Consider the following 22,784-nt stretch of genomic DNA (forward strand, 5'->3'; position numbering starts at 1 on the left):
AGGGAGAGAACATCTGGCAAACAGTTGCTACTAAAATCTGGAGGAATTCTGCCCAAAATGTCTGAATCATTTAATACAGTGTTTATCTGCGTGATACTCAGTCATAGTAAGCTCTAATGGATGCCTCATTGCAATATCTAACATTACACAAGTCGTATCTTATTTTCCTAGCAATGTCAGTTTTTTTAATGTGAATATTCACACAAATTAAAATCTGGAGGAGTAAAATGATTTTTAGATGAAATTTTATCACTTATATTAAATTTTTGTACTTTGCAGCCAGTATGGAGAGGAATAACTGCATATATAGCACTCAGCTGCAGTACTCCAGTGTAAGAAGACAACCTGTCAGTCTTGACAGATACAGACCAGATGTTCAGAAAAGGTTTTTCTTATAGTCTTTCTACTACCCAAGAGTAACACAAGAACAGATGAAATGCACCCACACGCTGGTGATGTGAGCACTCTGAAGGCCCTTCTGGCTGCCAGTTTATAAATAGAGCCTTCAACACCTCAAGATTTTGTTATTGCTGCTGTTATACCTAAAGTGAAAAACTAATACACATTTTAAGCCTCAATGTTACATCTTAAAGCATGAGAGCTTCTTCCAGTTTGAAGTCCTCACAACAAATATCATGGTCCCAAGCCTGCTGTGTAGCACTGAAGCACCACTCATGCCAGAACAGTATCAATAGTTCACAAAATGTGAACACTGCTATCTAATTTTTTATCAGCTGCCTGAAGGAAAGAGGTTAACTGATTTGTCAGCCTATGGTAAGAAATGTATATGGTAGTATCAATGGACTCTATGAACCTTAGACCAGCTCATCTCCTCCTCGATATCTACCACTGTAATTCTGTTGATGTGAATGTTGTCATCTCTGAAAGAGTGGCCAAATGAGAGGAGGAACACATCCATTACACTGAGTAGATTTCATCAGTAAGATAAGATAATCTAAAGAAATATTTTAAGAGGGAGGATACAATTTTTTCGCTTAAATATTCTCACCTCCATCAGTCTCACCAGCATCACAATGGACAAGCTCTGGAGGACATGAAGGTGCTTGGATGAGGGCTTCCCACAACAGAAAACATTGGCAAGTAAAAATAATGCTTCTTTACTTATGGAGAGTATCAGATTTCACACTGTTGATGAATGTTTCTGATAAAATATTGGTGGCAATAATTTAATTTTTACACTCACAAGAAAAGCTACTAAAATTTTTTACAGCTTTGCTTTCCAACACTGCACTGCGTTTATCTGAGTAAGGTCTCTTTACAACCATACATAAAGACAGCCACTGCCAAGAGAGTAATTTTTATAACACTATTAGAAAGATTTTCTTACTATTCAGGTATTTCACACAATATTCTTTCTGCTGCCTAACAAGAATTGTGACACATGGACTTATTGTACTGAATAAATTATACTATGTGTGTTCAAATTTTTCTTTTTTGTAGTATCTGGACTACTTTCTTCCATTTACGAAATAGTCATATAAGTATTTCACAGAACCAAGCAACACTAGAGTGAGTAACTAATGTCACTGGACTTGCAGAATTTCATATAGGAAATTGGCTACTGCATGAAAATGTCTGAAGCAGCTTTCTGATGCCTCACATGCAGGGAGATTTCACTGTCTCCAAACAGATGTTTGTAAAAAGGAAACTGGAGTTTTAACTTGGTTGGATAAGCAAATGTCTTCTGAACTGGGAATGGCAGTTTTCATGCAACAAAGTCCCAGCTTGAGTAGCAGATGTGCCTCTTACGCAAAACTCCATTTAATTGTTCCAGATGGAAGGTCAAGAGGTTTTAGTGCCTAAAGTAGCACAGGATAGCACTTGAGCATCCTGCTAGACCACAAGCAGAGCCAACAATTATATTTTTAATCCCCAGTCTTCAGCTGTAATGAAGTAGTTCTCCTCAGGAAATAATTGCAAAAATGACCACCTTTGCACAAGTCTGATTTTGTTTTGCTCTGACCAAGTTTCACACAGCCTGTGGGGAAGATGTTGTTGCCAGTAGCCCCAAGGGACCTCTATTTAGTGAACCCAAAGTAGTGGACCTATATTGTCTCAATCACATCCTGTGTAAGCGCACAGAAGATACAGAGGTATTTCGAGAGATTTAAGAGCAAATCCGTTTTTCTTGGTTCACAGACTCTTTGTTCTGATGCTCTGATACAAACACTGAATAAGCGGTCAAATCGAGAGCTTAGATAGAAATGCCAGTTGAAAGTCCCCTTAATAAACAGTTTTCTTGCATCCAAAAAGAAGGCTTAATAAAGTGTTCATTCAAAGAGCCTGTTCAAAACCTTCACCTAATGCATGTAGAGATGTTTGCAAGTAGCCATGCCACAAAGTAGATATTTGGATTGAAGTGTTTTTACATCAGCTCATCAAGACATTTGCTAAAAGAATCCCCAGCTATTAGCATGGCATGAAGCTTGTATTTAGATCCATAGACTCAATATGTGACACCATATTCTGTTTAGAAGAATTATAATCCCAGAACCAGCTTTAAAACTGAGATTCATCTGTTGATAAAAATGAATCAACAGGGTGCACAACTTACATTATTTTTGAAAGTGCATATTTTAAAAAGTATTTCTCCTACTGTAATTTGGCAGCTGCAGGACAGGTTGACAGGAAAGGCTGAAGAAAATAAATGACTTTTCCGCTTAGCACTGCTCTGAGGAAAACGACCATAACCACCCACTTAGCACTAGCTCATCAAGCCATGTATGCCTGCAGCCTGGAATCTTGGACACACCCTTCACTTGTGATCCATAAGCTCTTTGTATAAATTTGTTCTTGGGCTCCATCTGTCTTTACTTCTGGTTGCTCATCACAGTAGGAGTGGGGGACTAGACTCCTGCAACATCTGGCACAAATTCTGGGGTTTCCTCTGAGAAGAAATGAGGATAGAGCTGTGCCAGGCACTTAAAGCTGAGAAGTGCACCCATGTTCTCTAATGTGGATTTTTGCCTGAAGAAACAACCATGTTGACGTTCCAGCCTGAGACACGTGAACACGTTTCTATCCATTTATATCAAGCAATGGTGCCTCCATTAATATTGTTCATACTGAGCTTGTTAGCAAAGTGGAGCCTGCAGACAACTGGGAATCAGATATTAACATCCTAAGTAATGTTTGGAAGTAAGTAAATTCCATCATTTCATATATAAAAAGGGCACCAAAGCCTGGAACTGTTTATTACAAGTTTATGTTTTCTTCCTGTGGCTCTAAAGCAAATCTCATTTACAAGTGGGAATGTGTTATCTTGCATGGTGAATACCTGACCGTCTATTTCTAAAAAGTAATTTCCAGAAACAATGCCAAAAGCATGTACTGCCTCTGACAGCGTGACAGTGCAGCATCTCATATGGATATTTTCTTGGTAAATGTATTTGAAAAAGCTATAGGAGTCCAATTCAAATTTATCACCCAACTATGCATGCTCATGACAATAAGGTTGTTTATTAATAGGACTGTGACCAAACACAGTGAAGGGCTTGGCCAGAGTTATATAAATCATGGGCTTCAACACCTTCTCTAACAGGAAACTCTGCTGGAGAGAGGATACTTAAAGAAATTTCTGCAGAGTGATGGTAATGGAGCATAAGTGCCTTATTGGTACAGACCACACTTATGTACTTAGATTAAATGCTTTGCTCAATCAAATACTTTTCATTTCACGTTTACAATTAAAATTACCCTTAATATTTGTTTTGCTATTACATAAACATGATGATTATCTCAACCATATACAGCTGAAACTCAGGCTTCCATTAACTAACCATCACAAGATCGGTGGTACTGTTTCAAGTTTTGAAGATATCTACAAGATTGTTCTTGTTAACATATGGGCCAGGTGTCTATGACAGGACACAGAGCACAAAACCATAGGATGACTAAGGTGGGAAGGCACCTCTGTGTCCCTCTGGCCCACCCCCACTCCAGCAGGGCCTCCCAGAGCAGGGTGCCCAGGACTACCGCCAGGTGGCTGCTGGAGATCCCCAAGGAGCAGACCCCACAGCCTCTGGACAGCCTGTGCCAGTGCTCCATCACCCGCACAGTGCAGAAGTGCTCCTGGTGCTCTGAGGGAGCCTTTTCTGTGCCAGTTTGTGCCCATGGTCATTTGTCCTGGCACTGGGCACCACTGAAAAGAGCCTGGCTGCGACCTCTGTGCACCCTTCCTCCATATATTTGTACATTAGTGAGAACCCTCTGAACCTCCTCTTCCCCAGGCTGAACTGTCTGAGCTCTCTCAGCCTCTCCTCACAGGAGAGTTGCTCCAGTCCCAAATCATCTTAGTGGCCCTTCATTGGACTCTCTCCAGTATGTCCAGGTCTGTACTGGTGGACCCAGAACTAGACCCAGCACTGCAGGTGTGGCCTCACCAGTGTTGAGCAGAGACAAAGGATTACCTTCTGGCAAGACTTTGCCTAATGCAGCCAAGAATACCACTGACCTTCTTTGTGGCAACAACACAATGCTGGTTCATGTCCCATTTGGTGTCCACCAGGACCCCCAGGTGCTCCCCTGCAGAGATGCTTTCCAGCTGGGCGGCCTTTAGTGTGTGATTGTGCTTGGGGATGTTCTTGCCCAGGCGCAAGACCCTGCACTTTTCCTTGTTTAAATTCATGATATTCCTATCAGCCCACCTCTCTGGCCTGCCAAGGTCCTTCTGCACAGCAGCACAGCCCTCTGGTGAATCAGCCTCTCCCCTCAGTTTCATTTTATCTCCTCATATTTGTGTTTATCTCTAGCCGAGTTCCACAACACCAAAAGCTTTAATTGCCTGAAGTTGCTCGCCAACTGCAGTCAGGTCCATTTTATTCAGTCAACGAGAGGTGAGTAGGGGCAATCAGCTTTAAAATTCCAAAAGCCTGAAACTGAAAATTGGCTTGTGCAGCATGTTCTTTCATTTTTCCAGGATGTGCATGTTTCTGGATGACTAATAGAGCTGCGTATCTAAAGATTTCGATATGTAACTTTGTTCAAATGATTTTAACATCTTCTGGAACAAAGTCTGTGTTTTGTCCAGCAGAGGGAGACCAGAGTTTTATATAAATATTTTTTTTTCTTTTTGTTTTGTTTTGTTTTGTTTTTTAACTCAAATGTATCAGCTTTAGATTTTTTAAGTGATTTTATTTTTTAAGACATAGTTTTCTAGATCATATAGGCAGATAAATTTAAGAACAAAAAACCTGATGAAAATCATACTTAAAACCACCTTATAGCGCTGGATATTAATGCTGAATTTGCAGCCTTCATCCCACTTCAAGAGTTGCACTCTATAAATAACAACAGAAAACAACTTTTTTCTTTCTTCTAACATGATTTCAAAGTCCTACTGTGATTCTTGGTTAAATTTAAAATGCAAAAGGATTCAAATCTTTCATTAAAAATAGAACAGCAGCCTTCCTTGTCTTTAAATTGTTTGAGAATTATTCACCTGAAATGGATTTCTTATCCAAGACCCATTTTTCTATCAGATGTTTTTAAAATCTGATGTAACTCAGTGAGTTGTTGAGTTACCTGCATTGCTTCATGTGCTCTTTCTTTATAAACGTATGATCCCCAAAACACTCATTGCAAGAACAGTATGGTAAAAAGAGCTACTGCATTACACAAATAATAGGCATTCCATTATTTAATGAAAGAGAATCTATTTCCAGAAATCCAGTCACAGAATTGTCTACAATAAGATGTGCTTGTTCTACTTCTCCTGGAGAAACTGGCAGCCTGTGGCTTGGACAGGTACACCCTTTGCTGGGTAAGGAGCTGGCTGGAGGGCCGGGCCCAGAGAGTGGTGGTGAATGGAGTTAAATCCAGCTGGCGACCAGTCATGAGTGGTGTTCCCCAGGGGTCAGTGCTCGGGCCTGTCCTCTTCAATATCTTTATTGATGACCTGAATGAGGGCATTGAGAGCACCCTCAGTAAGTTTGCAGACGACACCAAGCTGGCAGGAAGTGTCGATCTGCCTGGGGGTAGAGAGGCCCTACAGAGAGATCTGGACAGGCTGAATCTCTGGGCTGAAGCCAACGGGATGAGGTTCAACAAGACCAAGTGCCGGGCCCTGCACTTTGGCCGCAACAACCCCAGGCAATGCTACAGGCTTGGGGCAGAGTGGCTGGAAAGTTGTATGGAGGAAACGGACCTAGGGGTATTAGTCGACGCTCGGCTGAGCATGAGCCAGCAGTGTGCCCAGGTGGCCAAGAAGGCCAATGGCATCCTGGCTTGTATCAGAAATAGCGTTGCCAGTAGGAGTAGAGAAGTCATTGTCCCTCTGTACTCAGCCCTAGTGAGGCCCCACCTCGAGTACTGTGTCCAGTTTTGGGCCCCTCACTGCAAGAAAGACATTGAGGCCCTGGAGCGTGTTCAGAGGAGGGCAACGAAGCTGGTGAGGGGTCTGGAGTACAGGCCTTATGAGGAGCGGCTGAGGGAGCTGGGATTGTTCAGTCTGGAGAAGAGGAGGCTCAGGGGAGACCTCATCGCTCTCTATAACTACCTGAAGGGAGGTTGTAGTGAGCTGGGGGTCGGCCTCTTCTCTCTTGTAACTAGTGACAGGACAAGGGGGAATGGCTGCAAGTTGCGCCAGGGGAGATTTAGGCTGGACATTAGGAAATACTACTTTTCTGAAAGAGTGGTCAGGCGCTGGAACGGGCTGCCCAGGGAGGTGGTTGAGTCACCGTCCCTGGAGGTGTTCAAGAAACATTTAGATATAGCGTTGGGAGACATGGTTTAGTGGGGTTGTTGGTGGTAGGTGGATGGTTGGACTAGGTGATCTTGTAGGTCTTTTCCAACCTAGCTAATTCTATGATTCTATGATTCTACTTCAATAAGATCATTAATTCTACTATTATTAAAAATAAATAAAAGCTTCAGATAGAAACTGAAAACCTATTTCACTTTACAGATTATCCCTTTTCCATTTTTTTTTTCAAGCTACAAAACCTATACCGTAACTGCTATATTTAAAAGGAGTAAAAGAGATTTTAAAGGAGATCTCACTGGAAGAACAGAAAAAAACATCACGGACTTAACCTCTGGAGAGCTAACAATAGAAACAATGTCTTTATTAGTCTACTTCACTTCTTTCAGGTGTTCTATTCATTAACGTATGAATGTCTCTGCTCATATTAAGTGATGCTAATGTCAAGAGCAGCACAATGCAGGTGTGGAACGCCATGAAGCACAGCAGCAGCATGTACTAATAGCCAAATAGATATGAGCCTCCAAGCCATACATTTCTGCTTTTCAGTTCACATCAAGCTAAAATTAGAATAAGCAGTGTTAACTCTATGCTACTGGATAGAAGTATGCAAGAAAATGTTGCAAATGTCCCATTATCCCTGAAAGGATAAGGTGAATCCTCAGACTGAGGAGAAGTGGAGGCAGTCCAGTAAGTTCTGTGAGCAGCCACAGAAGGAAGTTGGTTATCCTGTGCAGTTGTATTCCTGAATATCTTCGTGGCTGTTCCATGTGCTGAAAAGAGAATTTTACCTAGAACTGAGAGATTCATACACATTTAACCCATGGTAATAAATAAGAACTTGTTGACTTGCCATATGTAGATCAAAGAAGGGAGAAGACAAAACTAAGATAAAGGTGTCTCTCTTCTTCCTCTGTGCTCCCTTTAAAGGCTATTAGATACAGATTTCTGGGCTTTCTGAAAGCCCAGTGACTATGAAACCCAATGCAAACTACCCCACCCTTATTCACAATGCCATTATGTCAAGAATAGTTCCAAAGATAGCCCAACATGTCCCTCATTCACATTCATGTGTGAGCCACCCCACAGCCTCCTCCCGTTACCATCTCTGATGAACAGCCTGCAGCTTTCCATTCCTAGGTAAAGATCTAAGCACTTTCAGCCAGGCTAAAATAAAATAAATCCAGTATGTTTTACAGGGGTAACATCTGCCAGCAGTTTGCACTCTGGAAGAGGCCAACGAAAACCGGGAAGAAGCCCTTTACAGACAGGGACTGGTGTCTTTTTGGAATGGCCCAACAAAGCCATGATATTAATACAGAAACCCTACCTCTGGTCTGTCTTTCCCCCCCCCTCTCAGCTCCCTACTGCACCGCAGGATAAACCTATCACCCGTTGCCTACTTTGAAAGCAGTTTTAAAGCTGCAGGTAGAGCATTTTGACCTGATTTGAGCTTATCTGGCACAGTGAGCTATTCGTAGGCTTCAGATTCACAGCTGCAATAAAAGAGAACCACCTGATAAGGAGCTCTTGGGCTTTTCTTTGTTCAGGCAGCAAATTCAGCTGATTTACTTCGGTGATTACTTCATGATCGAGATAGTTGCATAACTAAAAGAGGCATGAACGCCCTTTTGAACTAACAAATGAGCCCTCAGATACAGGTGTGAGAAAGATAAGCAAAATGGGCATGGGCCTCTACAGAGAGGAAAAGAGCAGGATTACAAAACTTGAGAATGACAGCAGTAAAAGAATAATGTGAGAAATAGAAAAAGAAGCGTTAGACCTTAACTATATGTTCTGTGCTAGTTCTGTCTTGTTTGTTAGCTCTGGTGCAGCCAGCCTTCAGAACAAAACAGTTGTGTCAGAGACAGAAAATAATGAAGCATTTGACTGAAAGCCAATCAGGAAGTTTTTTTTTGTTACTTTGATTATTACCCAATACTTTGGAAAACTTTCCTGAAATTGTACAGGGAATGCTGCCAATTCATTACCTCCTTCATCTCCTCAGTGGGAACTCGCTAACTCTGTCCTATGACTTGCACTGAAAAACTCATCATCTTATTCCTTCCTCTTTCCCTTACTCTCTCACGTTTGCACATCTGCCCTACTTGCCTCATTTTGTTTGCACAGTCCTGCATTCATCTGCTCTTATTTTTTTTTTTTTTTATCTTCACCAGCATAGCTTTGCCATGTACTCTCCTGTACTGGGAGCCTCTGTAAAACCTTACATTTGAGTAAGTCACCTTCACCAGCAAACAGCTAAACACCACACAGCCTTTCACCTCACTCCCCACTCCCAGAGGGCTGAGGAGAGAATCAGTTGAGACAAAAACTATTTACTAAGATGGAACAGAGAAATAACAGTAACAATAATTACATATACATATATTTTCAAAACAAGTGATACACAAAGCAATTGCTCACCAGCCTCCAATCAATGCCCTGACAGTCCCTGAGTAGCAGCTGTCCCCTGGTCAGCTTCTCTCAGATTTATAGTCATTTCATATGCTGTCATATGGTATGGAACATCCCTTTGACCAGTTCAGAACAGCTGTCTTGGTTCCGCCCCTCCCAGCTCCTTGTGCCTCCCCCAGCACTCTTGCTGGCAGGGCAGTACAAGAAGTGGAAAAAACAAAATGTCCTTGGCTCTGTACAGTACTGCTCAGCAACAACTAAAACATCGGGGTGTAATCAACATTGTTTCTCTCCTAAAGCAAAACCACAGCATCCTATCAGACACTATGAAGAAAATCAACTCAGTCCCAGCTGAGGACAATGTTGATGATAAATTCCTTTTCTAGGTGATTGAGAAGCCAACAAGGAGACATGCTTTGCTGGTGCTTGCTCTCACCAACAAGAGGCTGTTGGGGGATGTGAAGCTCAAGAGGCCACCCAGCAAATTCACTATCCTGGACCTCAGGAGAGCAGATTTTGGCCTCTTCTAGGTAGTGCTTGCTAGAGTACAACAGGATAAAGCCCTGGAGGAAAAAAAAAAAATTAAACGGGAAGAGAGGAAGACCTGGGAAACTACAGGCCAGTCAGTCTCATCTCTGTGCCTGGCAAGATCATGGAGCATAGTCCTCCTGGAAACTATGCTAAGGCATATGGAAAACAAAGAGGGTGACAACCAACGTGGCATCACTAAGGGCAAATCATCCTTGACAAATGTAATGGTCTTCTGCAATACGGTTACAGCATTTGATAAGGGAAGAGCAGAAGTGGATAAGGGAAGAGCAGCTGACATCATCTACCTGGCTGGAAGGCTGTGTAGAGGAAATGGACCTGGGGGTATTGGTCGATGCTTGGCTGAACATGAGCCAGCAGTGTTCCCAGGTGGCCAAGAAGGCAAATAGCATCCTGGCTGTATCAGGAATAGAGCTGCCATCAGAAGCAGGGAACTGATCATCCCTCTGTACTCAGCACTGGTGAGGCCACATCTCAAGTACTGTTTTCAGTTTTTGGCCTCTCACTACAAGAAGGACACTGAGGCCCAGGAGCATGTTCAGAGAAGGGCAACAAAGCTGGTGAGGAGCCTGGAGCACAAGCCCGATGAGGAGCAGTTGAAGGATTGGGGTTTGTTTAGTCTGGAGAAGAGGAGGCTCAGGAGAGACCTCATCTCTCTCTAGAACAACCTGAAGGGAGGCTGTGGTGAGGTGGGAATTGGCCTATTCTGCTGTGTAACTAGTGATAGGACTAGACGGAATGGCTGCAAGTTGCACCAGGGGAGATTCAGGTTGGACATTAGGAAATGCTTCTCTGAGAGAGCAATTAGGCACTGGAATGGGCTGCCCAGGGAGGTGGCAGAGTCACCGACCCTGGAGGTGTTCAAGAAACAGTTAGATGTTGTACTGAGGGACATGGTTTAGCGGGAAATATTGGTGATATGTAGACGGTTGGACTGGATGATCTTGGAGGTCTTTTCCAACCTTGGAGATTCTATGACTCTACCTGGACTTCTGCAAAGCATTTAACACTGTCCCACATGACACCTTTGTCTCTAAACTGCAGAGATACAGGTCTGATGGGTGGACCACTCCACAGATGAGGAATTGGCTGGATTGTCGCACTCACGGTCAGTGGCTTGATGTCCATGTGGAAACCACTGACAAATGGCATTTGTTAGGGGTTGGTACTGTGGCCAATGCTATTTAACATATTTGTGGACAGTGAGACTGAACGCACCTTCAGCCAGTTTGCACATGACACCAAGCTGTGTGGTGCTGTCAACGCACTAGAGGGAAAGGATGTCATCCAGAGAGACCTTGACAGGCTTGAGAGGTGGGCCCACATAAATCTCATGCAGCTCAGCAGTGCCAAGTGCAAGTTCCTTCAACTGGATCAGCACAATCCCAACCACAAATACAGGCTGAGTGGGTTGAAGAACAGCCTTATTTGGGAGTACTAGTGGATGAAAAGCTCAACATGAGCCAGCAATTTGTGCTTGCAGCCCAGAAAGTCATTCATATCCTGAGCTGCATCAAAGGAAGATGACCAGGTAGAGGGAGGTGATTTTCCCCCTCTGCTATGCTCTCATGAGATCCCACCTCTCCTGGAGAGAGCTCACCTGGAGCACTGCATTCAGCTCTGGGGCCTCCAGTGTAAGGACATGCACCTGCTGGAGCGAGCCCAGTAGAGGCCATGAGGATGATCAGAGGGTTGGAGCACCTCTCCTATGAAGACAGGCTGAGGGAGCTGAGGTTGTTCAGCCTGAAGAAGAGAAGGCTTTGGGGACACCTCATTGCAGCCTTTAAAAATTTAAAAGGGGCCTACAGAAAAGATGGGGAGGGACTCTTCAGGAAGTGTAGTGATAGAACAAGACATAATGGCTTTAAACTAAGTGAGGGTAGATTTTGATTAGATATAAGAAAGAAATTCTCAATGATGCGGGCAGTGAGGCACTGACACAAGCTGCCCAGAGAAGGTGTGGATGCCCCATCCCTAGAAGTGTTCAAGGCCAGGTTGGATGGGCCTTTGAGCAAATTGTAGAAGGTGTCTCTGCCCATGGAAAGAGGTTGGAACTAGATGGTCTTTAATGTCCCTTGCAACCCACACCATTCTATGATTCTATGAATCCATGCATCAGTGATCTTGAACAGTTTATGTCAGCTCTGTTGGGCTTTGTACAAAAGCCCACATTACTAATATAACATATAACCTATAAAATTTCTGAGCAATGTAAACTGCATGTGGATCAAGGGGCAGAATGCTGATTAGCCCTCCATAAAAGGGTTGGATTGTGCAAGGATGGCCACATCCTTATTTAATTTGGATGTGTGAAATATCTTCTAAAATAGAGACAGAAAGAAAACCATTTCAGATATAAATGTTGCCAGGCCATCCAAAGGATTACCAAACAGGAACTCTGAGGACTCAGAGTGATCACATGCCTTCACTGGAAAACAGAAGCAGGACCTGATAGCTATGTTGTGTCACAATAATTTTGCCTTATGAATACAACCCATCCAAACTTGCTTGAGTTCAGCTGGAGTGACCTACATTTTGCCTCAGGAAAACAATAACTTCTGTTGCATTCAAACATCTGACTGCAGTATCTGAGAACTAGATATAAAAGTGTCGTTATTCCTCTTTTGCCAGCCAGTGTTACTATGCTGTTTGTGACTCCTACAGGGCACGTCATTATCTCTCCCAGCACCTCATACAAGGTAGGCAGAAACCTAACTTTCAGAAAGAAATGTTACCTCATATGCAGGAATCCCAAACCCTGCAATGCCATACTAGTTGAGAAGTGAGCCTGTTAGCCAAAATGGATAGCCCCATCATTAAAACATACCCTCAGACTTCTATTAAATGACCGTTGTGCCGAATATCATGAAAATGAAACCAATTAATTCAGTTCCATTGATCATAGGTGTTAACAGCAAATAAACTGCTCTGGCAACTTAGATTAAATATTAGAAAGAAAACAAATCATTTCATGACTACTGACAAAAATACAGACAAGTTAAAATAATCTTTCCGGAGGAACTGGCCAACACCTAAGGTTGTTTTCAGCAAAGAATCATACTTCAGATGAGAATTCAAAGTAGTTTTCCATGACAGGATTAAAAAGGAATTCATTAACGAAGCCAGAAAGAACTCTTCAGCTGTTGGCTGCAGCTGTATTTCCTCCTTTGCTCTCAAAACACTCATAGGATAGATAGAAACTCCACCCAAGCTTTCATTCTACATCTGTCTTAAGATCTGAGCAGTTACACTGGCATTGATACGACATATGACTGAAGACATTCAAGCATGAAAACTTCTCTTGTAAGTTTCTTTCTCTTTTTTTTTTTTTTTAATTTCTTGGGTGAGAGCCAAGTCACCAACCATCTTCTTGCTCTGTTCAACAGAATCTCTGTGAAAACAGGTGTAAGTAAACATGGAAACAAAAGGAAATATTGTGACAATGTTTGCTGTTGAAATTGAAATCTGTCTTTTATCCTTTCTAACTTGTATTCGTAATTGAGATTGTTTCTGTAGCCTCCCGTTAAGCAGAAATTTCCTCTGATCAGATTCTGGAACTCTGAATTTTATGGCTAAAATATTCCTCAAGAGGAATCCAGAAATCTGCAACTACTTTTTGCAAAGCTGTAGGATGGGCAGCAGATTCAACTGGGTTGATTTAAATAATTAATGTGTAACAGCCTTGAGTTAATCATTTATCTGTTCCAGGTTATTTATCGGCAACAAAATCCACTATTCAGCAAAAAACCCTAAGAGTGAAAAGCTCCACAAACGAAACACAGACCAGACAAGTTCTGCGCGTATTTGTTGTGAGTATCAGGCCCAAAGGATGTTATCAGGAGAGTCTGTTTATTTTCTTTAAGAACAAAAGGTTGGGTCCTGTGTGTTAACTTCAGCGGTAGTTTTAGGCTCTGTTCTCTTTTGAATCACCTCTTTTGAACACCCCTGATTACTCTTTCTTGCTTTTCAAAGATCATGCTTACAGTCAGGGTTTTACACAAATATGTTTTGCAAAATATTTAAAGATGGAAATAATGTTTGGGGTTTTTTAATCTCTTTTTGTATCTGAGTAAATGGAGTGGTTTTTAAAGATGCTGAGAGTTACCAAGAGCTATATGCCAAGCATTTCTTCAAATTAGATCCAGCTTTAAGGAGCCTAAATATGGACTCAGATAGGTTGAAATATACGCAAGTAAATCAGAGGATATGGAAAGGGACCTTGACATTGGGTGAGTTCATTTGGCAAACACGTCATTTTCCAAGCCTTTTGTTCTTCATGCAGGACAAAATGGCCCTGGATAAAATGAAAAATTTGAGTCTGGAAGATAATATGCTCCAACCTGAAATGGGTGAAGTGCAAGGTATTCCTGTCACAAAACCAACATGTGACATATGGGATCAAGTGTGGAACTTCAAAGCCAGACCTGATGATCTGCTCATTGCAACATATGCAAAAGCAGGTTTGTATGCATAGGAAATAGAATAGAAAGTTTGTGATAGTGCTCACTATTGGAATTGAAAACTCTGTTTTTCTGTTGTGATTGATATTTTTTAAATCCCAAAACTGACTTACATTTTAAAGACACAAAGCTCTGTTAGCTGTGGTGAGCAACTTTTGACTCCTTTGGCAGAAATAACGAACTATTACTATTGAAGTTCAAATGGTCAAAGTCTAATTACTCACGTGTTTCTTTTGATTTTGACTATACACATAGATACTAATGTACTGTAGAACTTTTCCATCAGCAGATAGTTATTTAACAAAACCTAGTAAAAATCATAGTTTACTGAGAAATAATAGAAACACTACAAGTATGAACTGTAAGCATACTTGAATTCACCATATCCATATGGTGAACAACTTGGTGTAGACCAGTGCAGGAAATCTGGAAATAGGATACGTTTCTTAAAGAAATAACCAAACTCCTTGATTGGACATTTAATTCATTACTATTTCTTCTCTTGATTAGATCCTTTATACTTATTATATAGGAAAGCAACAAGTAACAGGCATTCAGTACTTAAACTGGATGAGCAAAAACACGTACAGTTCAGGGGATTTAGGAACAGACTCCGTAACATTTGATGATCATAAAAAATTAGCAAGATTTTTTAAGTGTTGTTTCCAGCAGGAAAAAAAATACTATTACCAAAAATTATTTATTTTTGAATGTAGAAAAATATTTTGCTGAAAGCTTTTAATTTATTTCAACTTTAACTAAAAGAATCTTATTTTAGTCTGCCTGGATTAAAATATCTCAGCCATAGGATTGAAAAGAAATAAAGTTAGGAGTGCATTTGACATTCTGTTGTATCTACAAGATCCATACAGTTCAGGCATCCTATTAGTGGCTGAATTTCCTGCCCACATTACTTTCCAGGTTATCCCTTAGCCAGTTTTCTAGCTCATCTGCCACAGTACCTGGGAAGAGATGTGGTTAACCTCATGACCACAGCTACAAGGGAAAAGAGTTACATGAGAGACACAATTCTGTATCTCTCACAAGACGTTGCATTAGTTCAGGCAGACGAAATAAAATGTTTTAGTGACCTTCATTAAAGCATTTCACAAGGGAACACTGAAAATACTGCAACTTTTTTACATTGTCAAACTGTATGAAATTTTTACTCAAAGTTCATCTATTTCATTTTTTCATTCAAAATCAGGATGAAAACAAAAATTAAAATAGTTGAATTATTGTGGAAGAGTGACGGTTGGGGTATGGGAGCTTCATTCTTCTTTTCAAATAATGCAGTCTCCAAACTGTCTTATGTCCGTTTATCTCAGAGTGGCAGTGGAGGGTGTTTCTGTTAGAAAGAAAAAACCTTTCAAAAACAGAATCCCTGAAACTGTGCTTTGGAAATCACCTTTTTATTCTTTATTATGCATTTTTCCTCCGTTATCCTCTCTGTTTCTTTTCAATCATGCTCTGTGCTGTTCCTTCCTCCTTTGACGTGAATTCCATCCTTCTGGCTTTCAGTTCCCTAGCAGAAGAGACTCTCAGCTCTCCCTAGGGGAAACATCTAAGCACTGATATTTTCAGGTACCACATGGACACAGGAGATAGTGGACATGATTCAACAAAATGGAGACATTGAGAAGTGTAGACGTGCCAGTACTTACAAACGCCATCCTTTCCTTGAGTGGTATATCCCAGATTCTTCACCTCTCGGCTACTCAGGTGAATATCACATAAAGTATTTTATATGAAGTGAAAAACAAGCATCCAGAACTGATGCCACGGTCTTTCTTTGCCACTGCACTGTGTGCAATGTCAAGAATCAGGGTGCAGTTCAGCTGCTTTACTGTAAGTATCAAGTGCTACACAAGCCGATACAAGGCTGCCAGATACGGCACAGGCCCTACTGAAGGTGTGCCTCTGAAAGCTGTGTCATACTGCACAGTACCTAAGACACCTGCAGATGTCCTTAAAACTTAAGTAAAATTACACGAGTAAAAATTCCTTCAGAAGCACAGAAGGTGCTTACGCAATGTTGTCTATGTTCTGTTTAGTTGCTTTGGAGATGAATGATCATTGCAAGGTGACCTTCTAAAAAGTCACCATCAAAATTTCAATAGCAAAAAAGCACTAGCAGAACTTAGAGAAGAGGTCAGTTCTCATAAAAAGTCATTCTGCAGGCCTGAAGTTAGCTGAAGCGATGCCTTCTCCACGAACAATCAAAACTCATCTCCCTGTACAGCTGGTGCCTCCCTCCTTCTGGGAACAAAACTGCAAGGTAAGGCTGAAGAGGTAGGAATCTCTCTCCTTCACGTGGAAAGAAAGAGATAAAAGCGGGCTGAATATGGTTTCCAGAATCTTTCTGAAAACTAAAGGTCTCCCAGCTATCTCCCCTTTATTGTGCAAAGTCTGTGTGAAACTAAAGTGATGACTGAGTTATATGAGTTGGATATCAGAGAACGGCAGTTTCAAAGCAAAATCTCTTCAGCCTTTGTTACTCAGGCTCGAAGAGAAAACGCCAGGAGAGGCTCAATATCCACATCAGCGTGCTTAAGCTTGTACTTTTCTCTCTCTCTTTCATTTTCACATCCAACGAAGATCATCTATGTGGCAAGAAATGCCAAAGACAACCTGGTGTCATACTACCATTTCCACAGAATGAATAAAGTATTGCCTGACCCAGGAACTGTTGAGGAGTTCACGGAGAAATTCATGAGTGGAGAAGGTAATGAGCAGCAATCAGTCGTATAAGAGATTTTGTTCATTTAAAAATACCTGATAGCTGAATATCTGTTTTGAAATTCAGTGCTGACACTCTGTGGAGGAATATCAACTAATGGTGTCTCAGTAGTTATTTGTCTTCATTCCAAGGTTTTTACTGTACCTAAAAGATGAACCACATCTTCACATGCACATTTTGAGGGGAAAAAAAATGCTACTCATTATTCTATTATCTTTCAAAACCATATGTGATGGTTTTTAGGTTTCTCTCTGTGAAGTTAAAAGAAACCTGCTTAGAAGGCAGCTCAGTGGCTGTATTCTAGCATGACACACAAGAGAGCAAAGTTTAATTATGTATAGACTGTGCAGTATGAATCTGAGCTAAGGGAGTCCTTTTACCTAAATTTACCTGTCTAAAAATCAGGCATCTGAACAAAGCCAATTATCTAGCTAAGGACAGGCAACCCCAGAAACTGATTCTTCCTCTTCTAAAAGAGGTGCTCATATCCAAGAAATAAAACCTGTTCATGTGGATGGCAGTCTTCAGTTTTGGTCAGTAAAGTTTCCATACGTCCTTTTTTGCAAGTACATAGGCCTAGAAGCACCACTGTCTGGACCAGCGTTAAAGTCTCATGCCAAATTGAGACTTTGTGTCTTATGTCTGAACGTCTCCACTTGTACGCCTTCAGTCCCAGTGTAGTTGTTCAGAACATAGCAACCTCTGTGCAAGCCAGTCATCTTGATACTTGCTGGAGAGAAACAGGCGCTTCTGATAGCACACCACATAGTTAAACCAGTTAGGAACATAGAATAATACAGTTTGAAAGGGACCTTAGTTGTCCGTGTAGTCCAACACCCTGCAGGGCAAATTGAAAGTGATTCAAAACTAGCTTAAAAACTAGGAAAATACGTAGACACTGGTTATAGAGAAAATGCGAGAGACACGAATACTTCAAGACAAGACTGGGTATTTATAATTACTGCTGCTATTATTCCTTTTTCAGTACTCTGGGGTTCCTGGTATGACCACGTAAAAGGATGGTGGAAGGCAAAAGACAAGCACCGTATTCTCTACCTCTTCTATGAAGATATGAAGGAGGTAAAGCCTGAATGTGTGTTTATAGAGCTCTGCTTGAAATCTGGGAGTTCAGTAGATACTACGTACATTCAACAGATGTCTATTATAATGTCATCTGTACCTGTAAATCTTCAGACAACCTGACTTTTCACCTTGATAACAACCGCAATTTCCTTGCTTTTTGGCTCTGCTTCTTGCCCCATTTTCTTCTCTCTGCAGAACCCAAAGAGAGAAATTCAGAAGATTATGAAGTTTATGGAGAAGGACTTGGATCAGGAGGTTCTCAGCAAGATAATACACAACACCTCATTTGAGATAATGAAAGACAATCCCATGACAAACTACACTAAGGATTTTGTGGGAGTAATGGATCACTCAGTTTCCCCATTCATGAGAAAAGGTACTGAGGTTTGTTATTGGCATTAAGACTCTTCTTGGTTGTCTTTCTGCCTTGAAATAATCCTTCCCTTCAAGTATAGTTCTTTAGTTAGTTATAGTTAATGGGCTTCAAGAAATAATGTTGGTTTTGTTTTTTTTTTCCACAGGAGCTGTCGGGGACTGGAAGAATTATTTCACTGTGGCACTGAATAAGAAATTTGATCAGGATTATAAGAAGAAAATGGCTGATACCTCTCTAGTTTTTCGCACGGAATTGTGATTATCAGCAATGGGAGCTATTCTTTACAATCTATCAGCATTTTCCATTTTCCATATTTTGCTCTTTCTTCACAAAATAACAGTATCTCTAACAGTTCAAAATCTTTATTTCACACATTACTGATTTTTCATTATGATGAGATGTTCAAATTACATGGAAATGTAGATTTGCCTCCCTGAAGAAAATGCTCCCTCCTTGGATATTTGCCATTCAACCCTTCCACAGTAACTTTTAGCATTAACTAAATTATTTCAGATATTTTGAGTTCTTGTCTCTGTTAAACTGCAGTTGATATCACTGGCATTTTCAAATCAGAAATTAGGAAACAAACAGGAAAAAAAAAAAGGTGTTAAAAGATTGCACAAGCTGTGGGCATTATTATGTTATTCCCACAGTGTATAAATATTAATCAATAAATAACAACAATGAAGAATTTTAGATGTTGGTCAAGAATAAAAAAAAGCAATAGAAGTGCACAAAGTAGAACCATTTTATTTTTTTCTTGTTTTAAGCTGGGCAGCATAAATGCCATTGAGACAAAAGCAGCATTTCCAAAAACATCAAACACCAATTACCTGACGAAACTTGTTACAGGACTATAGAGAGGTATTCATCTACACTCCAGCTGTGAAGGTAGTAGACACTACCGCATCTAGTCAAGAAGCTTTTGTCATTGTTGCCTTTTTGAAATGAATAGCACCAGCTTCTGAAAACATTTGCAGATAATCCTGAAAGTTGGTATGAAGCAGGTCAAGAGTCAGTGCTGAGAATATTTGCCCCTTCTCCACCTTCATAACTGTGTCCATCAGACGTATCACATTATCACCTACTCCTTTTCTCTGCTCTTCCCTTGATGACTAAATATAAAAACAGCCCAGTTAGAACCTTTAGTTGCAATAACGCTTGCTCAATATTATCAAATAATGCTTTAGCTTTAGCACCAGAACTATAGCCATTTCTTCAGTTGGTAGGAAATTAATTAAAACAATCCATAGCCCTTTAATCATAGACAACTATTACCAATCTAAATCTATATTTAAAGTGCTGCTATTGAGCTCAACACACAAAAGCCCCTGAAGAGTTCCTGTTTAACTGGATTTGCAGCCTGAATGTCAGAGGGAAAACAACACATACTACAGCAGATAGTGGAAAATACTGTCTTGGACTCAACGGCTTAACACAAAATGTTTACTGTGGGAATTTTCTCTTTGGCCTGTGGAGGTTGCAGGGTTCTAATAACAGCAGCAACTGCCAGTGTGCACAGACCATTTCAAGCTATAAATTTATCCAAATATCTAAATTGAACATAGTTCCTTAAAGGGCACCAGTATCAAGTTTGGAAATAAACAAAATGCTTCCCATCAAATGTGGAAGTTACATTGTCAGCTCCCAACCCAGTGAATTTCCTTTAAAAATGCAGGAAATACTGGAACTAGAAGTGGGCATTTGCTGCACAGATGCAAATGTAGGCATTAGTGGGGCTTTAGGTCAGTGGGGATTCCTGCCCTCATATAAAGGATGTCTCTGAAAACTGACTGACTGAGAAAAAAGTCATCTGGCAGAGGTGCTGCTGCTCCTTGCAGCAAAATTAAATATAATCCTGGGGAGGTTTCTGTGACTTCTCTAGCTTTTGTTCATGGTATTTCACTGTCACCAGTATGAGGAAAAGGTGTTGCCTGCTCTCTGACATATTTCTATTCTCTTGGGTCGCTCCAAGAAATCACATGATTTGCTCTTTGTCAATTTAATCCTCATTCAGGGTCATAAGAGCTATCAGTAAATGGAAAACATGCTTAACTCAGTAGCTAGGCGACATTTTATGAGGTTGCATAGGTGACCTATTTGCTCCTCTTTCGAAATCTCTCTGTCTATTAGAAGGACAAAATGCTAAAGGCATCTGCTGCATGGTGAGGGTGACAGAGGCTTGTGTCATACTGGTTTCTCTTCCTTAGGCAAATCTTCACCCAACTGGAATTTAGCTGCTCTGAAAAGCAGATAATAAGTAATGCAGGTCAGAGAACGCAATCTTGGGAGAGAAAAAAAAAAAAAGAAAAAGAGGGGAAATAAGCACTGGATACATGGGTATGTAAAAACTGTCTTTCCTTATCTCATTTACATTTTATGTATACGTATATGCATATAATATATTCAAAGATGGAAATGCTAACCTTTATGAGAAAATATAGCTGTCAGGGGAATAGGAAAGTGGGATTATTTTTTTGCATTTAAGCCTTCTTAACCTAGCATAGTTGAGACAGAACAACCCATTTGTAATATGTTATAAATTGAATATCAATTTCCTGTAAAACTACGGGGAACAATTAATTGTTTTCAGTAAGACTGTATCTGTAGATATAAGAAAAGACTGAGAAAAGGTATTAATAGGCTGTATGCATCCCTCAGAGGTCCTGGAAATGATTGTGTTTTGGTGTCCGTTAAGAGAGTATCACAACAGAGATGTGCATATGCTTCTGTGCAGACAACTGGAGAGTGCCAACATCTAGAGTGTCTTTAACTTGCATATCTTTAAGTTTATCAGTTGTTATGTATAGAATAGCTTTAAAGGATATATTCTATACAGATGGTTTACTAATAACGATGTAGGCTGGTAAGAAGTTTAATGCATTTTGACATAAGATACCATAAACCACAGAGCACCAGCAGAAGGAGATTGTACATGTTTTACTACATTATTTCACATCAGTCTAAACTACTGTAGTGTTTCTTCTTCTTGTACAACTGAGTGATTCTGTGTTTACTGCGGTGACAGGGCTACATTCAGAGCTCAAGTAAGACATATGCTCTAAACATACACTGGTGCTTTATTTTTGTCCAGTTACCTAGAAGCATGATTTTACTGACTTTCTTACACAGGTGCAACTTCTATGTCAGCTTATCAGGACCTGCGTCAGTTTAGCTGATGCAACCACACAGCAAGTTCTTGAGTGCTGCTTCTCTTCTAAGAAAGCATACCTGCAGAGTTTTGAAAGCTGACAAATATTTGAAAACCAGTGTTCATTAATACATACTAACTATTCACATGTGCCTGCTGTATAGGTCTGCACTAGCAGCTACCAAAACAAGTCCTCCCTCTGGAATGAATGAAGATTCCTGCTTTGATACCAAGTTTTACAAGAAACTGCTGTATGAGTTTCAGGGTAGTCATGATCTCCCTGAAGCTTGACTGTCTTTACAAACTAGCAGAGCCATTTTACTTCCACACGTGGAAGGCAGCCATTTAAAAAACAGAATGGAAGAAGCACCAAGCTTAAAAAAAAATTAAGGCAAGAGGTAGAGAAGGAGCTATTCTACCTTAGAATCATAGAATTGCTGAGGTTGGAAAACACCTTCAAGATCAACAAGTCCAAACTCAACCTAACCAAACTACCCTAACTCTAACAACCCACCACTAAATCATGTCTCTGAGCACCACATCCAAACAACTTTTAAACACGTTCAGAGATGGTGACTCAACCACCTCCCTGGGGGGCCTGTTCCAGTGCTTAACAACCCTTGCTGTAAAGAAGTTTTTCCTGATATCCAACATCAACCTCCCATGGCGCAGCTTGAGGCCATTTCCCCTTGTCCTGTCATCTGTCATCAGTGAGAAGAGACCAACCCCGCTCTCGCTGCAATCACATTTCAGGTATTTGAAGAGAGCAATGAGGTTTCCCTTCAGCCTGCTCATCCCCAGACATAACAGCCCCAGTTCCTTTCGTCTCTCCTTGTAGGGCATATTCTCCAAGTCCTTCACCAGCCTTGTTGCCCTTCTTTGGACCTGCTCCAGAACTTCAATGTCCTTTCTGTACTGAGGCACCCAAAACTGAACACAGTACTCGAGGTGGGGCCTCACCGGTGCCGAGTGCAGGGGCAGGATGACTTCCCTAGTCGTTCTTTGCTAGCATTCAAAGGCAGAGGAGCGCTGCTTTCCTTTCTACTGATAGTACTGCAGATTATTTGCGTTGTGCTTGGATTGAAAGTTACTGTTTATCTGGTTAGGAAACTTAACACTGACAAAGAGTAGCTTTTATTCTACTTGTTCTACCTCTAGAGGATATGGATATCTTAGCCTATAATCTGTATAGCATAAATTTTTTATAAAGATTCATGTCAACATGCTTAGAAGAAGCCTTATCTTTACAACAAGGTTAATGATTAATTCTGGAATTTTCCAGAGGTGCA

At 40.9% G+C, this 22,784-nt stretch overlaps 1 protein-coding gene and 1 long non-coding RNA gene across 5 annotated transcripts in view; one reads left to right on the plus strand and one right to left on the minus strand.

The window, feature by feature from the left end:
• LOC110407026 overlaps positions 1-9,307 on the minus strand; it is a 124,944-nt gene extending 115,637 nt beyond the window's left edge. For all 4 annotated transcript variants that reach the window (XR_002443690.1, XR_002443687.1, XR_002443686.1 and 1 more), the window contains exon 1: positions 9,146-9,307. This is a non-coding gene — a long non-coding RNA (uncharacterized LOC110407026). The remainder of the gene's footprint in view (positions 1-9,145) is intronic.
• On the plus strand, positions 12,840-21,414 carry SULT1C4 (sulfotransferase family 1C member 4). The gene is made up of 9 exons (XM_021414315.1): positions 12,840-12,988; positions 13,394-13,494; positions 13,968-14,145; positions 15,730-15,867; positions 16,326-16,423; positions 16,744-16,870; positions 17,871-17,965; positions 18,164-18,344; positions 18,490-21,414. Exons 3-9 carry the CDS (start codon positions 13,974-13,976, stop codon positions 18,600-18,602), a joined length of 924 nt encoding a protein of 307 aa, XP_021269990.1. The 5' UTR covers positions 12,840-12,988; positions 13,394-13,494; positions 13,968-13,973; the 3' UTR covers positions 18,603-21,414.

This window comes from Numida meleagris, chromosome 1, assembly GCF_002078875.1.
Source record: "Numida meleagris isolate 19003 breed g44 Domestic line chromosome 1, NumMel1.0, whole genome shotgun sequence".
NCBI lineage: Eukaryota > Metazoa > Chordata > Aves > Galliformes > Numididae > Numida > Numida meleagris.

What these genes read in the sequence shown, in the direction of transcription:
- SULT1C4 (XM_021414315.1), top strand. Translation starts at nt 13,974, where the DNA reads ATGGCCCTGGATAAAATGAAAAATTTGAGTCTGGAAGATAATATGCTC. An exon ending in TTCACCTCTCGGCTACTCAG is followed by an intron (nt 15,868 to 16,325) that starts GTGAATATCACA and finishes GTCATTCTGCAG; the next exon opens with GCCTGAAGTTAGCTGAAGCG. An exon ending in TCTATGAAGATATGAAGGAG is followed by an intron (nt 17,966 to 18,163) that starts GTAAAGCCTGAA and finishes TTCTCTCTGCAG; the next exon opens with AACCCAAAGAGAGAAATTCA.